The 18,372-nt window shown below is 38.1% G+C and overlaps 1 protein-coding gene across 36 annotated transcripts in view; it reads left to right on the top strand.

The window, feature by feature from the left end:
* MYBPC1 (myosin binding protein C1) overlaps positions 1–18,372 on the top strand; it is a 101,494-nt gene that overhangs the window by 13,054 nt on the left and 70,068 nt on the right. For 5 of the 36 annotated variants that reach the window (XM_087968478.1, XM_087968471.1, XM_087968461.1 and 2 more), the window contains exons 2-3: positions 12,008–12,040; positions 13,555–13,596. In XM_087968478.1, the coding sequence (XP_087824604.1) occupies positions 12,008–12,040; positions 13,555–13,596 (75 nt within the window). Of the gene's footprint in view, positions 1–12,007; positions 12,041–12,543; positions 12,586–13,554; positions 13,597–16,413; positions 16,447–16,808; positions 16,833–18,057; positions 18,094–18,372 lie in introns of all 36 variants that reach the window. The other 31 variants (XM_087968472.1, XM_087968479.1, XM_087968463.1 and 28 more) reach the window with 12 other exon arrangements.

Genomic DNA, 18,372 nt, shown 5'->3' with positions numbered 1-18,372 from the left:
AAGGGACCCAGGAGGACCACAAACGGCCCTCCCGAGCTCCATTTTTGCTGGCAGAGGCACTGCAGGCCAGTCCTTTGCTGCTTCCAGGGTGGCCCCATGTGCAAGATCTAAGCACCCCACGGGCCGGATCTGGGCCCTTGAGCCTTGAATTTGACACCCCTGGTCTAGTGAAATGCTTTTTAAATGTTAGACACTCTTCCAACTTTAGCTGTCTCAATACAAAGACATACACCTGAAGCATACTCATTATCTTTTTAGCATTGACCTCCCCCTCTTCTTTTTAAAAAGCTCTCCATTGAACTTTTCATTATTTATTTATCTGATTAGTTGATTTACATCCTATTTTTTTCCGGGAACTCAAGTCAAGGTATATAGCATTCCCTCCTCCAAATTCCTCATCATAGCAAAGTCTCTGTGGAGTAGGTTGTCTTGCTAAATGCTAATCATGTTCCATGTTTAACAGTTAAATTCATCATTAAATACTCTATTATAAATGCCCTTGAGAGTTCTAAATGGGAAACAGCATACAAGCATGTGAATGAAGGAATGAAAATGAATGAATGAGTAAACCAGCCAACCAGACAGCCATAAAATTCTGGAGGAAAAAAGTCTTGAATCAGAGTCTGGAAGAATGAAAGAAACAAAACTGGCTAAATCTGAAGCAAAAGGTATATTTTGTGCAGAAGGGATCTCTGTCAGCCATGAATGGGCTAATATTCCCTTTTAAAGAGCAGGAGGATCTAGGAGTCCCACTCACTGTTAGATAAGCAGATGGAACTTATTGGGGGTGGGGTATTTTTACTCAGCTTTGGCTGATGCATGGTTGTGATCGTTCCTAGAGTGAGATTCTCTGTCAAGGATACTCGGGCACTCATCAACACCCAACTAACTTATTTTAGTCACTCTCCGTAGTTCTGCCTTTGAAGAACACTTGGAAACTGTAAGTGGTCTAGTTGGTCCAAATTGCAAGCAAACTGGAGTCATCACAATCATCTAACATCAGTTTCTCAGTCACAGCATTGTCTACTAATAAGAGTTCAAGTGCAACTTGCAGTGCTACTTTTAACTTATAATGCCCATGAGGAGTCACAACTGGGTACTGACAGGGGCTTATACATCAGCTTTCTTGATGTAGAAGTAGTCCATCCAACCTATTCAGAATGTATTACCAGTATGTGTTACAATCTATGATCTTCTATTAAGCTGATGAGGTAAAGCAGGGGCGTGAAACTCGCAGGTCAGATGCGTCATCATAGGCCATGCCCACCCCAGCTCCGTGAATGGAGAAAATGTCACAAAACATCACGTGACAGCAATGTGACGCGTCAAGTTTAACACCCTTGAGGTAAAGAGATAGCCAATGTTTTCCCATTGGAATGGGTCCCTTCTTGGAACAGAAATTATCAACTTCTAGAAATTATTTCAAACCAAATTATCCTGAAGAATTTGAAGAATGAGAATGGTGACTATCATGCTTATGTCCATCTGCTGTATTTTTGCACCAAATTATTTTTATCTTAATTTTATTCTATTTTATAGAATATAAAATTGTTTTATGCTTTTATGGCATAGTCCTGGGAGTCTTAGAATAAATGCAATAAATAAATGAAATATAAATTTAAATCTTGTATGTCTTCATTGAGGCTGGTGAATGGTCATTGTAATTGATTGTTGTTTCTTAAGCATAGTCTCGCAATTTTTCAGCTCAGAGCTATCAGGTTGCATGTTACCTGGAACAATCTGAGAAGGTGGCAATATTTGGTTAACCTTGTAAATTAAGCTGGTTTAGCACTAGTTATTACTTGAGCAAGAGACCTCCAGGGAATAGCTGAGCTATAGAGTAGGCTGAAAAGTCAGGAAACAACTTAGAAGACAGCAGTGGCCAAGAACTACAGTATTCTTATGACAAAATTTTACGAATGTACCTCTGTTGTCCTCAGAAACCGAGTTTAACTTGACTTTCTTCTTACTGAATCATTCAAAAATACATTTTTGAAAGATTTGAAATCAACACAGAAACCAATATTGCTACTTTTTAAAACATAAGATTTACACTTCCAGGCCTTTAAGTCTTCTCTTATTCTGCAATTCTATTACAGGTATTTATAATCTTTTGGGTCATGTTCTATGTTTAGACTGAAGTACCTTGAGCTTTCCTGGCTAAAACTGTATCGACATTTCCCCGGCCTTGGCAGCTGAAGAAGTCCTCATGATTTAATGAGGAAAACGTCTCCCTGAGGGGATGAAACGCTTTGTCAGGCATTCAGTGTGAGGAACTGATCCATACTATAAGCCTCCACAACACCTAACCAGAGAACCTTGTAAGGCAACTGGATGGTAAAGAATGACATCTAGGGACACCACTGAGCATGCTGGGTCAGAAAGGCTGAACAGAGGAAACATGTCCTCTTTTTTTATTGTTCTTCCTTTCTTGGCAGAAAAGTCTATCCTGAAAGCTAATAGTCTGATTAACCTTTGGTACTGGGAGCTGTGATATGTTTACTGTTGGCTTCCTTCAGAATGGAAAGTGGCACCCAAGGACACCTTATTGTTGATACATAACTGAACCATGCAGCTCAAGTTCATTGCCAACTGAAAGAGGGAATCTACTACAGACCTTCAGCAGGTGATACCAAGTGCCAGTTCTTGCCTTTCTTTTTAGACCTAATCTTGCTCTTAACTTCAAGTAGGCTACTATTGACCTTCCCTATATATAGCTGATACATGTCAGGATGTTTCTCAAGTTAAGGGCTGTTCTTGGCCTTTTGAGTGACATGTTGGAGACTCCGTTCAAAATATGAATGTAACTAGGATCCAAAAGTGGGTAAAACAAAGCCAGGACAGAATTTAAATTTAATAATCAAAGAGTCAGCCCTCTCTGCCATTTATCAGTGCCTACCTCTGCATCTCCACAAAACTATAGGGCTTCTGAAGAGTTTAAAAAGCTGAGCTGATAAATCTTAAGATCAACTTCTAGGACAGAACATTTGAAATATTTATTTTAAACTTCTTACTCTTAGAAGCTTCTGTCTTGAACTCTTCTTGGTTGCTGGCATTTCCCCCATCCCACCTGAGATCAAAGAATCAAGATGCCCTGTCTTCTGCTTCCCAGTGCCCAGGAGGCAGAATAACAGAATTGGAAGGGACCTTAGAGGTCTTCTAGTCCAATCCCCTGCATGAGCAGGAGACCCTATACCAGGGGTATCAAACTGGCGGCCATGGGCTGGATGCGTCATGCACAGGTCACCCCACCCCAGGTCCATGAACGGGGAAAACATCATGAAACGTCACATGATGGCAATGTGACGCAGCGAGTTTGACACCTGTGCCTTATACCAGTATGGACAAATGGATGTCCAATGTCTTCTTAAAAACTTCCAGGGATGTAGCACCTACAACTTCTGAAGGCAAGCTCTTCCACTGGTTAATTATTCTCACTATCAGGTAATTTCTCCTTAGTTCTAGGTTGGTTCTGTCTTTAATTAGTTTCCATCCATTGCTTCCATCCATCCTGCCTTCTGGTGCTTTAGATAATAGGTTGACCCCTCTCTTCTTTGGAATATTTTGGAATATTTGAGCCCCTCAAAAATTGGAACACTGCTATCATGTCACTTCTTTTCACTAGATTAGACATACCCAATTCCTGCAACTGTTCTTCATATGTTTTTAGCCTCCATCCCCCTTATCTTCTTTGTTGCTCTTCTTTGCGCTCTTTCCAGAGTCTCAACATCTTTTTTTAATATATGTTTTGGCAACCAAAACTGGATGCAATATTCCAAATATAATGTTACCAGAGCTTTATAAAGTGGCATCAACACATCATGTGATCTTGATTCTATCCCTCTGTTAATGCAGCCTAGGATTGGATTGGCTTTTTGGGTGGCTGCCACACACTGCTAAATATTTAAGTGATTGTCCACTAGGGGTCCAAGATCCCTCTTGCAGTTGAGTCAGGTTCCACCTATTCTATACTATACATTTGCTTTTTCTTGCCTAAGTGTAAAACCTTTCTTTTCTTACTGTTGAATTTCATTTATTAGATAGAGCCCACTTTTCAAGTCTGTTGAGATCCTTATGGATCTTGAGGCTATCTTCTGGAGTTTTGGCTATCCCTTCCAGCTTGATGTCATCTGCAAATTTGATGAGTTCGCTTTCTATTCCCTCATCTAAATTGTTTATGAAGATATTGAAGAGTACTTGGCTTAAGACAGAACCTTAGGTTACCACACCGCTTACTTCCCTCCATGTAATGTGCATATATTTTCTCTTAGAACTACACATTGAGTGCAATTTGTCAGCCAGTTATGAATCCATCTGGTGGCGCTGTCTATCCCACATTTTTCTAACTTACTAAGAAGTAGGTTGTGGTCTTTTTTGTCAAATGCCTTACTGAAATCCAAGTATACTATGTCCACAGCATTTATCTAGTCCACTAATTTAATCACCTTGTCAAAGAATGAAATAAGATTTTTTTGGCATGATCTGCTTTTGACAAAGCCATGTTGGCTTCTGATTATAACTTTGCTTGCTTTTAGGTATTCACAGATCTGTTGCTTGATTATCTTTTCCAGGATCTTCTTAGGTATTGATGTCAGGATGGTTGTTCTGCAGTTTCCATGGTGGTTTGACAGCACATGGTCACCCTAAAAGAAAATGCAGTGTGGAATCGAGGAGAATAAAGGATAGTGTGCTTACCAAAGCTCACATTTTTCTACTCTCCCATTAGGTATCCAGATGGTCTTCCCTTGCTTCCCCTTTGTCATCCACTAAAGTCCCAAGAAAAAGCTATGAAACGCAACAAGAGATAAGCAGAAGGATGATGGCTGTAATTAAATATGACTATTCCATGTGAAGTAGTGTATAAAAATCATTTAATGGGGAAAATCTGGACGGTGGATATTTTAAATGAATGGTCTAAAAATCAATGTGGAAAGAAAGTATAATGAATTTGGGATTGCAAAAGAACCAGGAAGGTGACAACAATCAGAATTATTATTAATTGACTGATTATATGCCATAAAGTTGATGTAGACTCAACGTTCACATAATTTTTCCCCATGATTATTTGTCCTTAAACTGGTCCTTCAAGTCTTCCAACAATCCATCTCGCTATACAAGAATTTGAAAAACTCAGTGACTAGCAGTAGATTCAAGAGTGACAAAATAAATTAACTTGTGAAACCATGAGAACTTTCGAGAAATGCTATTGAAACATGAGATGTTCTTAAAAGCTTATAGTGTTCTTACAACACTGAAGACGATAACTGAGTGTTGTTTTGAAACTTTGAAACTCCCTGTTAAGGAAGTTCAAAGGAATTTCCATTTTGTGTATTTTACTGCTGGCAGACAATGTTTAGATTTAGGCAGGGTTAAGTATGCAAACTGGTTTTACTGGTCAGTCGAGCAGGTACTGAACTTTAGTTATTTATTTAGAAGTGAAACTTTGTTACCTTTAGTACATAAGTTGACCTTTATATTTTGCTTCCAAACAGCTAAGATTAGAAAAGCAGCACAAATATCAAGAAGTGTTCAAAGTGTTATGGTTCATGTTTTCATTTAGAGTGGGGAGACCAAGTTTAAATAGAGTAGAATAGAATAGAATCCTTTATTGACCAAGTGTGATTGAACACATAAGGAATTTGTCTTTGCTGCATATGCTCTCAGTGTACATAAAAAATACATTCATCAAGAATCATAAGATACAACACATAGTGTTAGTCATAGGATACTAAATAAGCAATCAAATCATACTAGGAAACTAAATAAAATAATATAAATCGTAAAGACACAAGCAACAAGGTTATAGTCATTAGTGGGAGGAGATAGGTAATAGGAAGGATGAGAAGAATAATAGTAATACAGTCTTAGTAAATTGTTTGACAGTGTGTGGGAATTAGTTTTTTAGCACAGTGATGGCGTTCGGGAAAAGCTATCCTTGCGTCTAGTTGTTCTGGTGTGCAGTGTCCTATAATAGCACCTCTTTGCAATAAAATTATTATAAAGAATTCCTTTCTGAAATGTTTCTTCATAAAACAATAACAAGAATGTTATACAAATACAGTGTAGCTAAGCTAACTCAGAGGAAAATATACAGGTAATCCTCAGTTTATGACCACAGTTGGGACTTATGACACTAAATGATGTCATGTTACATGATGGCACCTGATGGTATGATCTTTTTTGCCATGGTCATTAGTTTGACTTTGCCAGTTGGGAAGGTTGCAAATGACACATGACCCCATGACACTGCAACTGTGGTAAGTACATGCCAAACAAGCAAATTGTGTGACCGCAAGAGCACTGCAATATCATAAGTGCAAGGACCCATTGTAACCTTTTCTCAGGATACAAATTTTTCAAACAAAACTTCGAACTGTCACTAAACAGATGATCATAAGTCAAATGCTACCTATGGATCAGGATTATTATTGGAATAGGAAACCAGACTCATTAATGTGTGCGAACATAAGAATGCTGCTACCAGATTAGGCCATGGTTTATCTTAGCCCAGAAGCATACTAGTGTTTGTTTCTCATATTGGCCATCCAGATGCCTGTAAAGAGTGTCATTTTTCACCCTTCCATCTTATCTCCTCTGTGGTAGGAAAAATGCCCACCTAAATAAGGAGTCAGAGCATTGGAGGTAGTTACAATTAAGTATATTTTATTGTCAACGATCACTGGCCTCCTGGCTAAAACACAAAAAAATATGGTTTCAGCAGCAGTACATACACCCCTAGGCAGGGGTGGGCTTAAAAAATTCAGCAACGGGTTCTCTGCCCTTGCTGGGTGGGCGTGGCCATGGTGGCGTGGCCTAGTCGGCCTCCTGCACCACAATGTGGGGGGGTGGCGTTTTCACCTTCCCCAGGCTCTGGAAGCTTTCCTCAAGCTCCGGAGACCCTCTGGAGGCCGGAAATGGGCCCATTTCCAGACTTCTGGAATTTCTGGAAGGCCCATTTCCCCCCACCCCCAATCTTAAAGCCTAATTGTTCCATACTAGCAGGCTTGTAGGCCTGCATTCCTATTGGTCCGGAAAAGCCGGGCCGTGATTGGACGATATAAAGCAATCCTGATTGGTTCGTATACGGGTTGCTGCGATTGGGTAAAACCAAGCGCGGCAAGCTCAAAAGCCTGTCATAGGCTGCCTAGCCGCAGCCAGCTCTATAAAAAGAGCTGCTGCGGCTAGGATTTTGGTCTCAGTATCTGGTTACCTAATAAAGAGCTGTTGTCACTACTTCGAGTCTCGTCTCTCCTTGGGACCCACCGCCCAGACATAACACTAATCGCTCTTAAATAGGCCCTTTCCATAAAAGTATTTAGTTTCTTTCTAAGCCATTTAAATCAATGTGGCCATTGCCTTCCCTTGGAGTGGTATATTCCCACAGATTAATTATGCTGTATTTTGACTGCTCTGCTTTTGTAAGGTTCATTGGTCTTGATTTCTCCATCCTTTGCATAATTTTAGAGGTCTGGATCAAATCCCCACCTGTCTCATGGTTTGTTTGTTTGTTTTTTGTGAAGCTAAAGGCAAACATTCTTGCTCTTTCTCATAGGAAGGTGATTGTACTGCCTGATAATTTTAGATGAATTCATTTGAAGCTCAGTGAAATCCTTTCTTTTTCAAATCAAAACTGTACACAGTTTTTCAGATGGACATGTATATGATAAGAGTTATCTGAGAGTATTATTAAGTTAAGCATTTTATTTTCAACCTCTTTCCAAATGGTCCCTAGCATTGATTGTGCCTTTTTCTTCCCTCCATGTGCCAGCAGATACCCTCAATAAACTCTAAACTATTGGACAGATGGGATTTAGCTCTGCAGAATCCATGCAGATTTCCCTCCCTCTGTATTTAGTATTATTATTTTTCTTTGATTAGTACAAATTTGCATGGAGCAGACATTAAACTGATTGGTCTATAATTTCCTACTTCTCCTTTGGGTCCATTTTTATAAACTGATATCACATTGGCTACCTTCCAGTTCTCTCCTAATGAGCCCAATGTAAGGGATAAATTACATATTTTGTAAAGGGGGCAGCAATTTCACAACTGAGGCCTTTAAAACTCTTTGGTGGATGTCATTAGAGTTCAGCAATTTATTACTGTATAGTCTCTCAAGAGGTCCCAGAATATGTTCTCTTGTTACCTCAACTGGCTTCTCTCAATCGGAGAAGTAGTGATCTTCTCCTATACCTTCTGTAGAAAATACAGAGGTCAAGAATTCATTCAGTTTTTCATCAATTCTACAGTATCCTTATTCCTCCTTTGCCATCTAACAAATCACCTGCTTTTTTTGGCTGGTTTTCTGCACTGAATAGAATGGGGGAAAAAAGTTCTGGTTGATTGATTATCATACCCTCCTCCACTTCTTCCTTATGGTGACCCCACACTTTTTCTGCCAGAGTTTATATTCCTTTTTGCTCTTGGTGGGTTTTCTAATTTCTGAAGGAAGACTCCTTTATTAGGGTTCTGGGAGAAATCCTGTGGCCCTTTTCCTGGACTTGGTTGACCTTTTCTTACAATGCATGATTCATTCCACTCGGACTTCAGTTGTTGTGATTTAAAATCATCTCTAAGCAGGGGTGGGATTCAAAAATCCCAGCAACCGGTTCGCTGCCCAGTTGCTGGGTGGGCATGGCCATGGTGGGCGTGGCCTACTGGAACTTCTGGGAGGGCCATTTTTTGCCTTCCCAAGGGTCCAAAGGTTTCCCTCTAGCCTCTGGGAGGCCGAAAATGGCCTCCCCCAGGCTCTGGAGGCCCTCCAGAAGCAAGAAACAGGCCCGTTTCTAGACTTCCGGTATTTCTGGAAGTCCCATTCCCCCCCCCCCCCAGGAGTCCATGCGCACCCTGCACTTACCTGCATCGATGGCTGGGGCGGGTGGGGTGGGCAGGGCAAGCCAGTCAGTTCAAATACTGGTTCAGCAAACCAGATGCAAATTGATCATCTGGTTCGCCCAAACCGGTCCGAACCAGTAGAATCCTACCCCTGTCTCTAAGCATTACAAAGAAATTTCATCCTCTTAACTCTTCTGTCCCTTTTTAACCAGTCCTAACATTTTTCAGAACTTTCTCATTTTTTAGTTAACGGAAACAATGGCAGTTTCCCATTTGCATGCAAGTTAAAGGAAATAGCACTAAGGCCATTGTTTCCTACTAGTTTCAGACAAATGCCTCACACCAGGTTATGGTTACCACCTACATTTAGATCAAGGTTGTTTCTACAGGTACTCCTTGACTTACAACCACAATTGAGCCCAAAATTTTTGTTATTAAGTGAAACAGTGGTTAAGTGAGTTTTATCTCATTTTACGATCTTTCTTGCAACAATTGTTAAGTTACTAACACGATTGTTAAGGGAATCTGGCTTCCCCATTAATGTTGCTTGTCAGGAGATCACAAAAGGGGATCATATAAGCCCAGGACAACCGTCATAAATATGAATCAGTTGCCAAGTATCTAAATTCTGATCACATGACCAGGGGGGTACTGCAATGGTGGTAAGCAGGTGTGGGATTCTACCAGTTCGCACCTATTCACTAGAACCGGTTGTTAACATTCCAAGCAGTTCAGAGAACCGGTTGTTAGAACAAATTACTGGCCTAATCCTATAAAGAAGGCAAGAAGGAAACATTCTGGTGTTGCTTACAGAAACTGCCTCTCCGTTAACCCTTATTACATTCTTGGCAGGACTAGACTTCCTGTCTCAGGAATTTCTCTGGAGTTTTCTTTTTCCTTCCTTTGCTGGTACTTTGCTTGTGTGACCATTCAAAGTTACAATGGCATTGAAAAAAGTGACTTATGACCATTTTTCACTTACGACTGTTGCAGCATCCCCACAGTCATGAGAGGCCAGGTGAGGAGATGCGTGCCTCAGTGTGAGTGATATTGAGTTGGCCACGCCCAGCCAATAACATGACCACCAAGCCATGTCCACCCAGTCACATAACCACCAAGCCACGCCCACCAACTAAGCCTCACCCACAGAACCGGTTGTTAAAAAATTGAATCCCACCCCTGGTGGTAAGTGTGAAAAACGGTCATTAGTCACTTTTTTCAGTGCTCTTGTAACTTTGAATGGTCACTAAATGAATGGTTGTAAATCAAGGGCTACCTGTATTCTGGCTAGAAGTACTACTATCAGTTCTAAGAAACTATTTAAAGCAGCGATCTCCAACCTTGGCAACTTTAAGACTTGTGGACTTCAATTCCTAGAATTCCTCCTCCAGACATGTTAACTCAGGAATTCTGGGAGTTGAAGTCCACAAGTCTTAAACTTGCCAAGGCTGGAGACCCCTGATTTAAAGCACCTAGACCGGTGATGGCTAACCTTTTTGGTACCAAATGCCCTCCCCAAAATACAATACACGCACCTGTGCATGTACAACAGAGACCCAAAGACCAGCTGGTTGGTAGGAGGCACATGCGTATGTGTGGTGGAGCTGAGCTGGGGCGATGGCTCGTGTGCCCACAGAGAGTGCTCTGCATGCCACCTCTGGCATGTGTGCCATAGGTTTGCCATCACGGACCTAGACATTTGTTTTCTTTGTCATGGCCACAGCCACAGCCATGCTCAGATAATCTGTAACTTACAACCAGAATTGTGAACAGAATTCCAGTTGCTAAGCAAGATGCTTGCTAAGTGAATTGCAGCTATTTTATGATCTTTTTTTTTTTAGCCAAGGTTATTAAGTGAATCACATGGCAGCCTCATCTAACATAGCAAATAGGAGGAAAGCTGAGAAGAGTACTTTAACAACACCTGGAGCACCACAGGACTGCAGTAGGATAATGCTATGCATTCAAAAAGGGTCCTATTTAAAACACACTGACATGCATGAAATACCCTTCCATGCGGATAAACCAAAATTAAACCTCTAGGTGGTTGAGTTCCCTGTTCAGTTGAGCCTGCGGGAATTCTTAGAATGCTATGTAAGACAAGGCCCTCATACCAACCATCCCTATTGTCCCCCACCTAAAAATCTATTGCAGACGCTCCATAGCTAAAGTCGTCTAGGTAGGATTAAATGTTCTAATGAAAGGACAAAGTCGTGTGTGCAAGCGCCGCAGTCCCAAAGCTAGCTGTTCAATGATCCATTGATGAAACCAGTGATTAATAGAGGTTTAGCTTTGTAAATTAAGGGTTAGCAACCTTTTTTTTCTGTTGGGGTAATATCTTGGGCAAGGCACTTTCAGTAGAGTTTCCTCTAAAATTCACAGTTAAGAGGTGGGGATAATTATTCTCTAAAAGCCCCCCTCCTATGCTCTTTCTGACAACATTTCCTCTAGCTCCCAAACTGTGGGCTGCGTGGGAAGAATAGAAGTCAGACTCTGTGTGTGTGTCTGTGTGTGTGTGTGTGTGTGTCTGTCTGTCTGTCTGTCTGCACTGGCTGCCTTCATAGCAGATTGGAAATTAGACTGAGAATGCATGAAATCAGACCAGAGGCTCCATGAAGAAATGTTGGACATGACCCTGCTGCCAATCCTAGTTTTGCTTGGAGAAAAAGATATTTTTAGTTGTCCTACAACCATTTTTTCAAGACTTGGCAGCAATATGGATTGTCAGCATTTTGGGGAATAATATTTTTTGTATTAAATGTTTGCAAAATATTGTGCATTAATGTTTGCCTTGTAATAATAATAGCTGCTTATTATAGAAAAGAGGGGAGAAACTTTCTAGTAATTTGTTTTTTTTAAAAAAACCTGCCTGAAATAATGCACCATACTGTAATAGGCTATATGCAAATGGAGCCCAGTTGTGTACATATTTATAATAAGAACAGTGTGACGTGATTTTTTTAAACTGTCATAATGCAGAATTTATGTTACTATACAGTTATTCACTTTATTTTATTGATTAGCCCTTGGGCCTTATCAAAGTGCAGAGTTCCATTTACAAATTATTACTAAAATCTTTTTAATATATTACTATACAGTAAAACAGAAGCATCATTGTGTATATTTCATTTCTTTCAGAATGTTATAAATATCTCTCTTTTAACCTTTTCAGATATACCAGTACAAGAAAGTGCACCTCCTCCAGGTTAGTAAAATATCTATTTGTCTGTCTGTCTTTCTGTCTGTCAATCTCCGTCTGTCTGTCTGTCTGTCTATCTATCTATCTATCTATCTATCTATCTATCTATCTATCTATCCATCCATCTATCCATCCATCCATCCATCCATCTATCTATCTATCTATCATCTATCTATTATTTCATTTCCTGTACAAGAACCCATGTTTTAAGTGCAGACTGATGGAAATTATAATTCATCATATGTAAATAGGTGCCATTTCTGTCCTTAGGAGATTGTATGCTAACAAGTGGGTTTTTATTAAAAAAAACAATAAATGCAAAGATCCAGCTTTATACTATGTAAAGGTATTCAAGTTATTTGTAATACTGCTATGAAGTATCCCAATTCCCAATAGTTTAGTTTACACATTTAAAATGTTAATACAGTGTTAACACTAGTATCTGAAACATACAAAATATTTATGATCAGGGTGTTTCTTTTAAAAATGTGCTTCTATTTCCTATATAGTAGAAACTAACGCTCAGAAAGAAGGGAAACCCGCAGAAAAAGGTGAGTACAAGTACTCTTCAAATTCTAGACAAGACCTCTCTCTCTCTCTCTCTCTCTCTCTTTATCTATCTATTGTAAGTTTGTTAAAATAGCAGAATATTGTAAAGGTCTCATTAGGAATCTAAAGAAGCGATTAGAAGTATAAACTTGTTCTACCACACATTAATATTTTTTGTGTGTTGTTGAGTTTCTGAGAATCTCTCTCTCTCTAAGGATTTAGTTGCTAGTACAGTGTTCTGTATTGTCTAGGAAACAGAAAGATCAAAGTTTCTCAGAATTTGCTTCCTGTTGACTACAAGGACACATCCATGCTGTTTTTCAGCAGCATTTTCTGAGATGTAAATCTATATCTACTGAGTTGGCTCTATGGATTTGCTGATAGTCCTCCATTCAAATAGTAACCTATATGGGCCTTACTTAGTTTTTTTTCCAAGGTCAACCAGAGATACCGAACAATTGCTGTGGTATCCTTGGGATAATTAAGGAAGTTTTATTTATAAAATAAGCCATCACAATTCTACTTTAGTACACGAAGCAAATGCAGTCTTTCGCATTTTTCTTCATCTCTATTGATTACTCTGATCAGATTCTAAATAGAGGTTTTTCTCGTAGCTATTGTTAATGCTACGTTGCATTATTTCATTTCCTGCACAAGTACCCATGTTTTAAGTGCAGACTGATGGAAACGATAATTCACCATATATAAATAGGTGCCATTCCTGTCCTTAGGAGGTTGTATGCTAACAAGTGGGTTTTTTATTAAAAAACAAAGAAACAAAAAAAAATGCAAAGTTCCAGTTTTATGCTATGTAAAGTTATTTGTAATACTGCTATGAAGTATCCCAATTCCCAATAGTTTAGTTTACACATTTAAAATGTTAATACAGTGTTAACACTAGTATCTGAAACATACAAAATATTTATGATCAGGGTTTTTCTTTTAAAAATGTGCTTCTATTTCCTATATAGTAGAAACTAACACTCAGAAAGATGAGAAACCCGCAGAAAAAGGTGAGTACAAGTATTCTTCAAAAGCTAGATGAGACTCTACAGTTCAGGCAGATTATGTTTCTGTTCTTCTTTGTTTAGTCTGGTCCCCCTACTCAATTTGAATTTCATTTCTCTTAAAAGTACAATCAACCATATACCATCCTGGATTATTTTTGTGCATGTCTCAGAGTCAAAGTTTACTCACTGTCTTTCTCCCTTTTCCTTTAACAGTTGATTTGGTCCATTGTGTACACTTTTTTTAAACAAAGAATACATCTTATTATTATGGGTAAGGTAAAGCAATCTGTAGACATTTATGATTTAACAAGTTAATACTGGATTATTATTGTATACATTGCATCTATTCTGGAAAAGCTTCAGCAATATAAAATGTCACCACCTGTCTAGAATAAAATCATTAAAAGATGTAATCCCAGTATTATTCAACATTTAGATAATCAGACAGACAAATAGAGATAGAGATATTACATCCACATACATATAGCATTTGTTTGTACCAATATGTAATATACAATATATGTATAAATGTTTCTCATATATTTTATTCCCTAATATGCATTTATTAACATCCTTTTTTCAGAAAATATAGCAACTACAATATGACTATAACTTGGAATACTAACATTGATTTACTAATATTCTCTAAATCCCATCAGGTATCCCGTTATCTAATGAACCCTCTTTTATTTTCTTTTAACTTATTCTAGCCTGGTTCTACTTTGTCAACATATGGAATGTGTGATTGCAGTTTCTATGAAATCTGTCTTGCTTTCTAGAATACGTTTACCATTTTTAAAATTGGACCAACCATGGCAGATCTGGAAAGGAAAATTAGAAGAAAAAAAATTCAACCCAGTTTTCAACTGCCTTACATCTTATAAATGCTAAACAAGTTGTCCTTTTCCTTCTTTCATACTGTATTCTTTTAATAGCCATTGCAGTAAAGGTATATACACAGGCCATCAGCAGAAATACTGGAATCACTGGGTATATTTCTACATTTGTTATTTCTTTATTACATTTTTATATTTTATTCTACTTTTTATATGTGTAGCACACATGTTATGACAACACATGCTGAATTAAATATGATCAGATGTTCAGTGAAGGGTTTTAAGAAAGGATTTTCTAAAAGTCAATTTTAAAAGAAATTGAGATGTGATTAAAGCCAAATATATTTTTGAAGAATAATGTCTGAGCCACAGTAATAGTTTGGATTCAGATTGTCCAGTTTCTCAGATCTCTCAACAAAATAGTAACCAGTCCTACAAAATATTGTAGCTATATGGTAGCATCCTTGATTGACTGGGTTTCAATTGTATCAACATTTCTCTCTCTCTCTTTTTCCTATTATTTCTAATAAATGTCAATACTCGGAAATCCGACAATTAGATTTCTCAATTTTCAGCTCTGTATTGAAAGTGATGATTTCAGACATTGTCTTCATCTTGCTTTCTTTTTTCATGCTTTTGATTGAAAGGCAGTTGGTTAATATCAGTACCACTGGGAAGGCTATTTTCTGGGCCTGTTCCTCAGCTAAGATGTGCTTCAGGCTTCCTTCCTTTGTAATGAGAAGCAACATTTGAGAGCTGGAAAGAACAATTTTGAAACATTGGGAGGAACAAATACTTTGTTTATTTCTGCCTGAGAGTGGACACTTAAAGGGGATCAGAGTAGGGTGCATGAAACATCAAAATGGCAGCTCTGACCATGTGTTTGAAGCCAGCCTCTTTTAGTGCAACACAATTTTTAAAAAGAGCAGGACTTCAATCACATGTTTGTGGGTGCCATATTTATTTTTTTTAACACACACACACAAACACGTAGATATTCCCAGGTGGCTATAGTCCAATATCTTTTTAAAAACCTCCAGTATTGGAGCACCCACAATTTCTGGACCCGAGTCATTTCACTGATTATTGGTTCTAACTGTCAGGAAATTTCTCCTTAGTTCTAGATTGCTTCTCTCCTTGATTAGTTTCCATCCATTGCTTCTTGTCCTGCCTTCAGGTGCTTTAGAAAATAGGTTGACCCCCCCCCCCTTCTTTGTGGCATCCCTTAGATATTGGATCGCTGCCATCAAGTCACCCCAGTCTGTTTCTTAATAGTGTAACAATAATGTTTCTTAATATCATTGTAGAAGTAATTATTATTGGATGAAGTCCTCATTATTGCTTTTAATTGATTTCAGTTTTAGGGCCCATTAACTTATGATGAGTAATCTTAATGCTTAATTCTTCCTTTGAAAGGAACAGAGCACTGAATTAATGTTCTGTCAAAATGCAAATCTTCTACTCGGAAGAAAAGCTTTTTAAACTTAATAGGCATGCATACAACATTCTAGAAGGCTGGGTTTACATACTATACTGGACATTGTACAGTATAGGTTAGGAAAGTACAATATCTGAGTCAATGTAGCGTACTGTGTCCAAAAACATAAACCCATACTATGGATAAACATGGTGGCCTTTTTGCCATAATATGCTAAAACAATTACTACATTTCCACAACAGGCTGAATATATTATCCTTTCCTCTCCTCCTTTCCATTCATTCAAACTTTGATTTTCCCAACCCCTTTTAGTTTAGTGTAACATGTTATGCAAACCCAACCCTGTGTCTTAATTTTGACAGAAATAACAGGCATGACATTTATATTATTTTTACATAGGTAATCTTAATGTGAATGAAGAAAAATAATCATTTGATTTCAGCAATTTTTGTTCTTTCTTATTCTTGATTATATTATTTTTACCTCTTAAAAAAACCCAAAAGATCATGGTGATAAATATATTTGTGGTCCACATTTTACTTGCAGACGGAAACGTCACTGAAACAACATCTTCTTCAGGTCAGATATATGGTTGACCTTGATTTTCATTGTAACTTTTTTGTATTCCATTTTCCCACACAGTTTTTGTATTTTGTGTCTAACAAACACAGCCATTTTGAAAACTCCCATTCAAACCCATGTTTTAATAATGGATTACACGTCATCTATCCCATTTTTGTTTTTGCGTGCAGCATTAAAGTTGACCATTGCTCGCTCCCATAAAGCTTTCTTCACAAGTTTACCTTTGTCATTACCAGTTATCATGGTTTTCCCTTCCTTCTATTACAGGTTTCTTGTTTTCCTCCACTTTTACTAAACTACATTGTTGCTTTTTCTTGTCACAATCCTCCATTTTACCTGTTATGTATTTCTTTTTACAGATGAAGAGGATTCTTCAGGAACAGGTCAGGTCCATTTAATGTTATATGACAGCAATAGCACTTAGACTTATAGCCCTCTCTAAGCAGTTTATAGAGTCAGCATATTGCCCCCAACAATCTGGGTCCTCATTTTATCAACCTCAGAAGGCTGGAAGATTGAGTCAACCTTGAGCCATTCAGAATTCAACTCCTGGCAGTGAGCAGTGAGTTAGCCTGCAGTACTGCATTGTAACCACTACACCACCACGATATTAGGATAAAATATGAAGACCTATTAAGATTTAGTTCTTCTGTTCCCAACCAGGGATAATTTCATCTAAAATAAACCAATTCACTTATTTTTGAACAACCCCCCACCCCAGTTGATTTCACTAGAATTTCCCAATAAGAGACTTAGAAAGACTTAAAAATTATTTATTTGTTATATTTATACATAATTTCTTTATCCTGATAAAACTCAAGCATAAGCAAGGTATGTTGACTAGGTTGGTTAATGAGAATATAAATGGTTCTGCTGGATCAGATGAAAAATCAGATTATTGTAGCCATAAGCATCCAGGGTAGAAGCAAGAAGTGGGGTAAATAACCACTCAGGTCTCATGGTATCATTACACATAGTGCAAGATGTATGCTTGTGTCAAATAATATGACATGAATAATTGCACTATTGGTGTGATGATGTCATGAATGCTATGTCATCATTTTAACATCATGAGGTTGACAACTATGTCACGCAAAATGCAATCAGTTCCCAATTATGGGAACATTCTCTGAAATTAGTAGGAGAGGAAATTAAGAAATCCTCATACTTTTATGCCCCTGGAATTAGAAGAAAATGTGCATATTGAAGTGACCATACTTTAAATTTAAGAAGAAAACAAAATAGATGATACTCTTCCTTCGTTCCTTCTGCTCTGTTGAGACTAGGAATGTTCGGGAATATTGCTTGAGGCTCTACCATAGGCATCCAAAGCATTTTGGAGGGAGTGGCCATAACAAACTTATAGTAAATAATAATACCACCATTGCTCAACCCATTATCAGACCAGGTACTGGTTAAAGACCCCACCTGCTCAGCTTCAACAAAACGATGTACCTCCCACTCTCCTTTTAAACAATTCATTACAACCTATAATTTTCTTCCTTTTTGAAAAAAATACGAAGGGTCCACAATTCTACATAGTCAATTTAGCAATCAAGATAATAACTTTTGAATGTTGATATCATCTAGTTTATGCTTACTTTTCAGATGGTACAAATAAACCTGGAGAGAGGAAGGATTCAGGTGAGATACACAAAATCTGGAAAAAAAAGAAGGCAAAACTCAAAACATTCCAATTTTCATTACCTATTCACAGGTTTTTTTTTGTAGCTTCCTTTTTCAGTTGCAAAGTGATTTATGCTCATTAAAACTTTTTATTCTTTTTTTTTTTTTACAGATCTAGATAAAAACCCTGCTTCAAAGGTTCCTGAAGTCCTAATGTGCAAGCATAGCTTCTTATGATCGAGGGTTCTCCTTTGTTCCTGAAGTGAAGTTAGAAGCCTCCAATCATATGAAGCTTTG

This window comes from Notechis scutatus, chromosome 6 (genome assembly GCF_049901735.1).
Source record: "Notechis scutatus isolate UNSWTSFEM ecotype Mainland chromosome 6, rNotScu1.2, whole genome shotgun sequence".
Taxonomy (NCBI): Eukaryota; Metazoa; Chordata; class Lepidosauria; order Squamata; family Elapidae; genus Notechis; species Notechis scutatus.
Note: the sequence above shows the minus strand (reverse complement) of the source record. Positions and strands in the feature narration are given on the sequence as shown.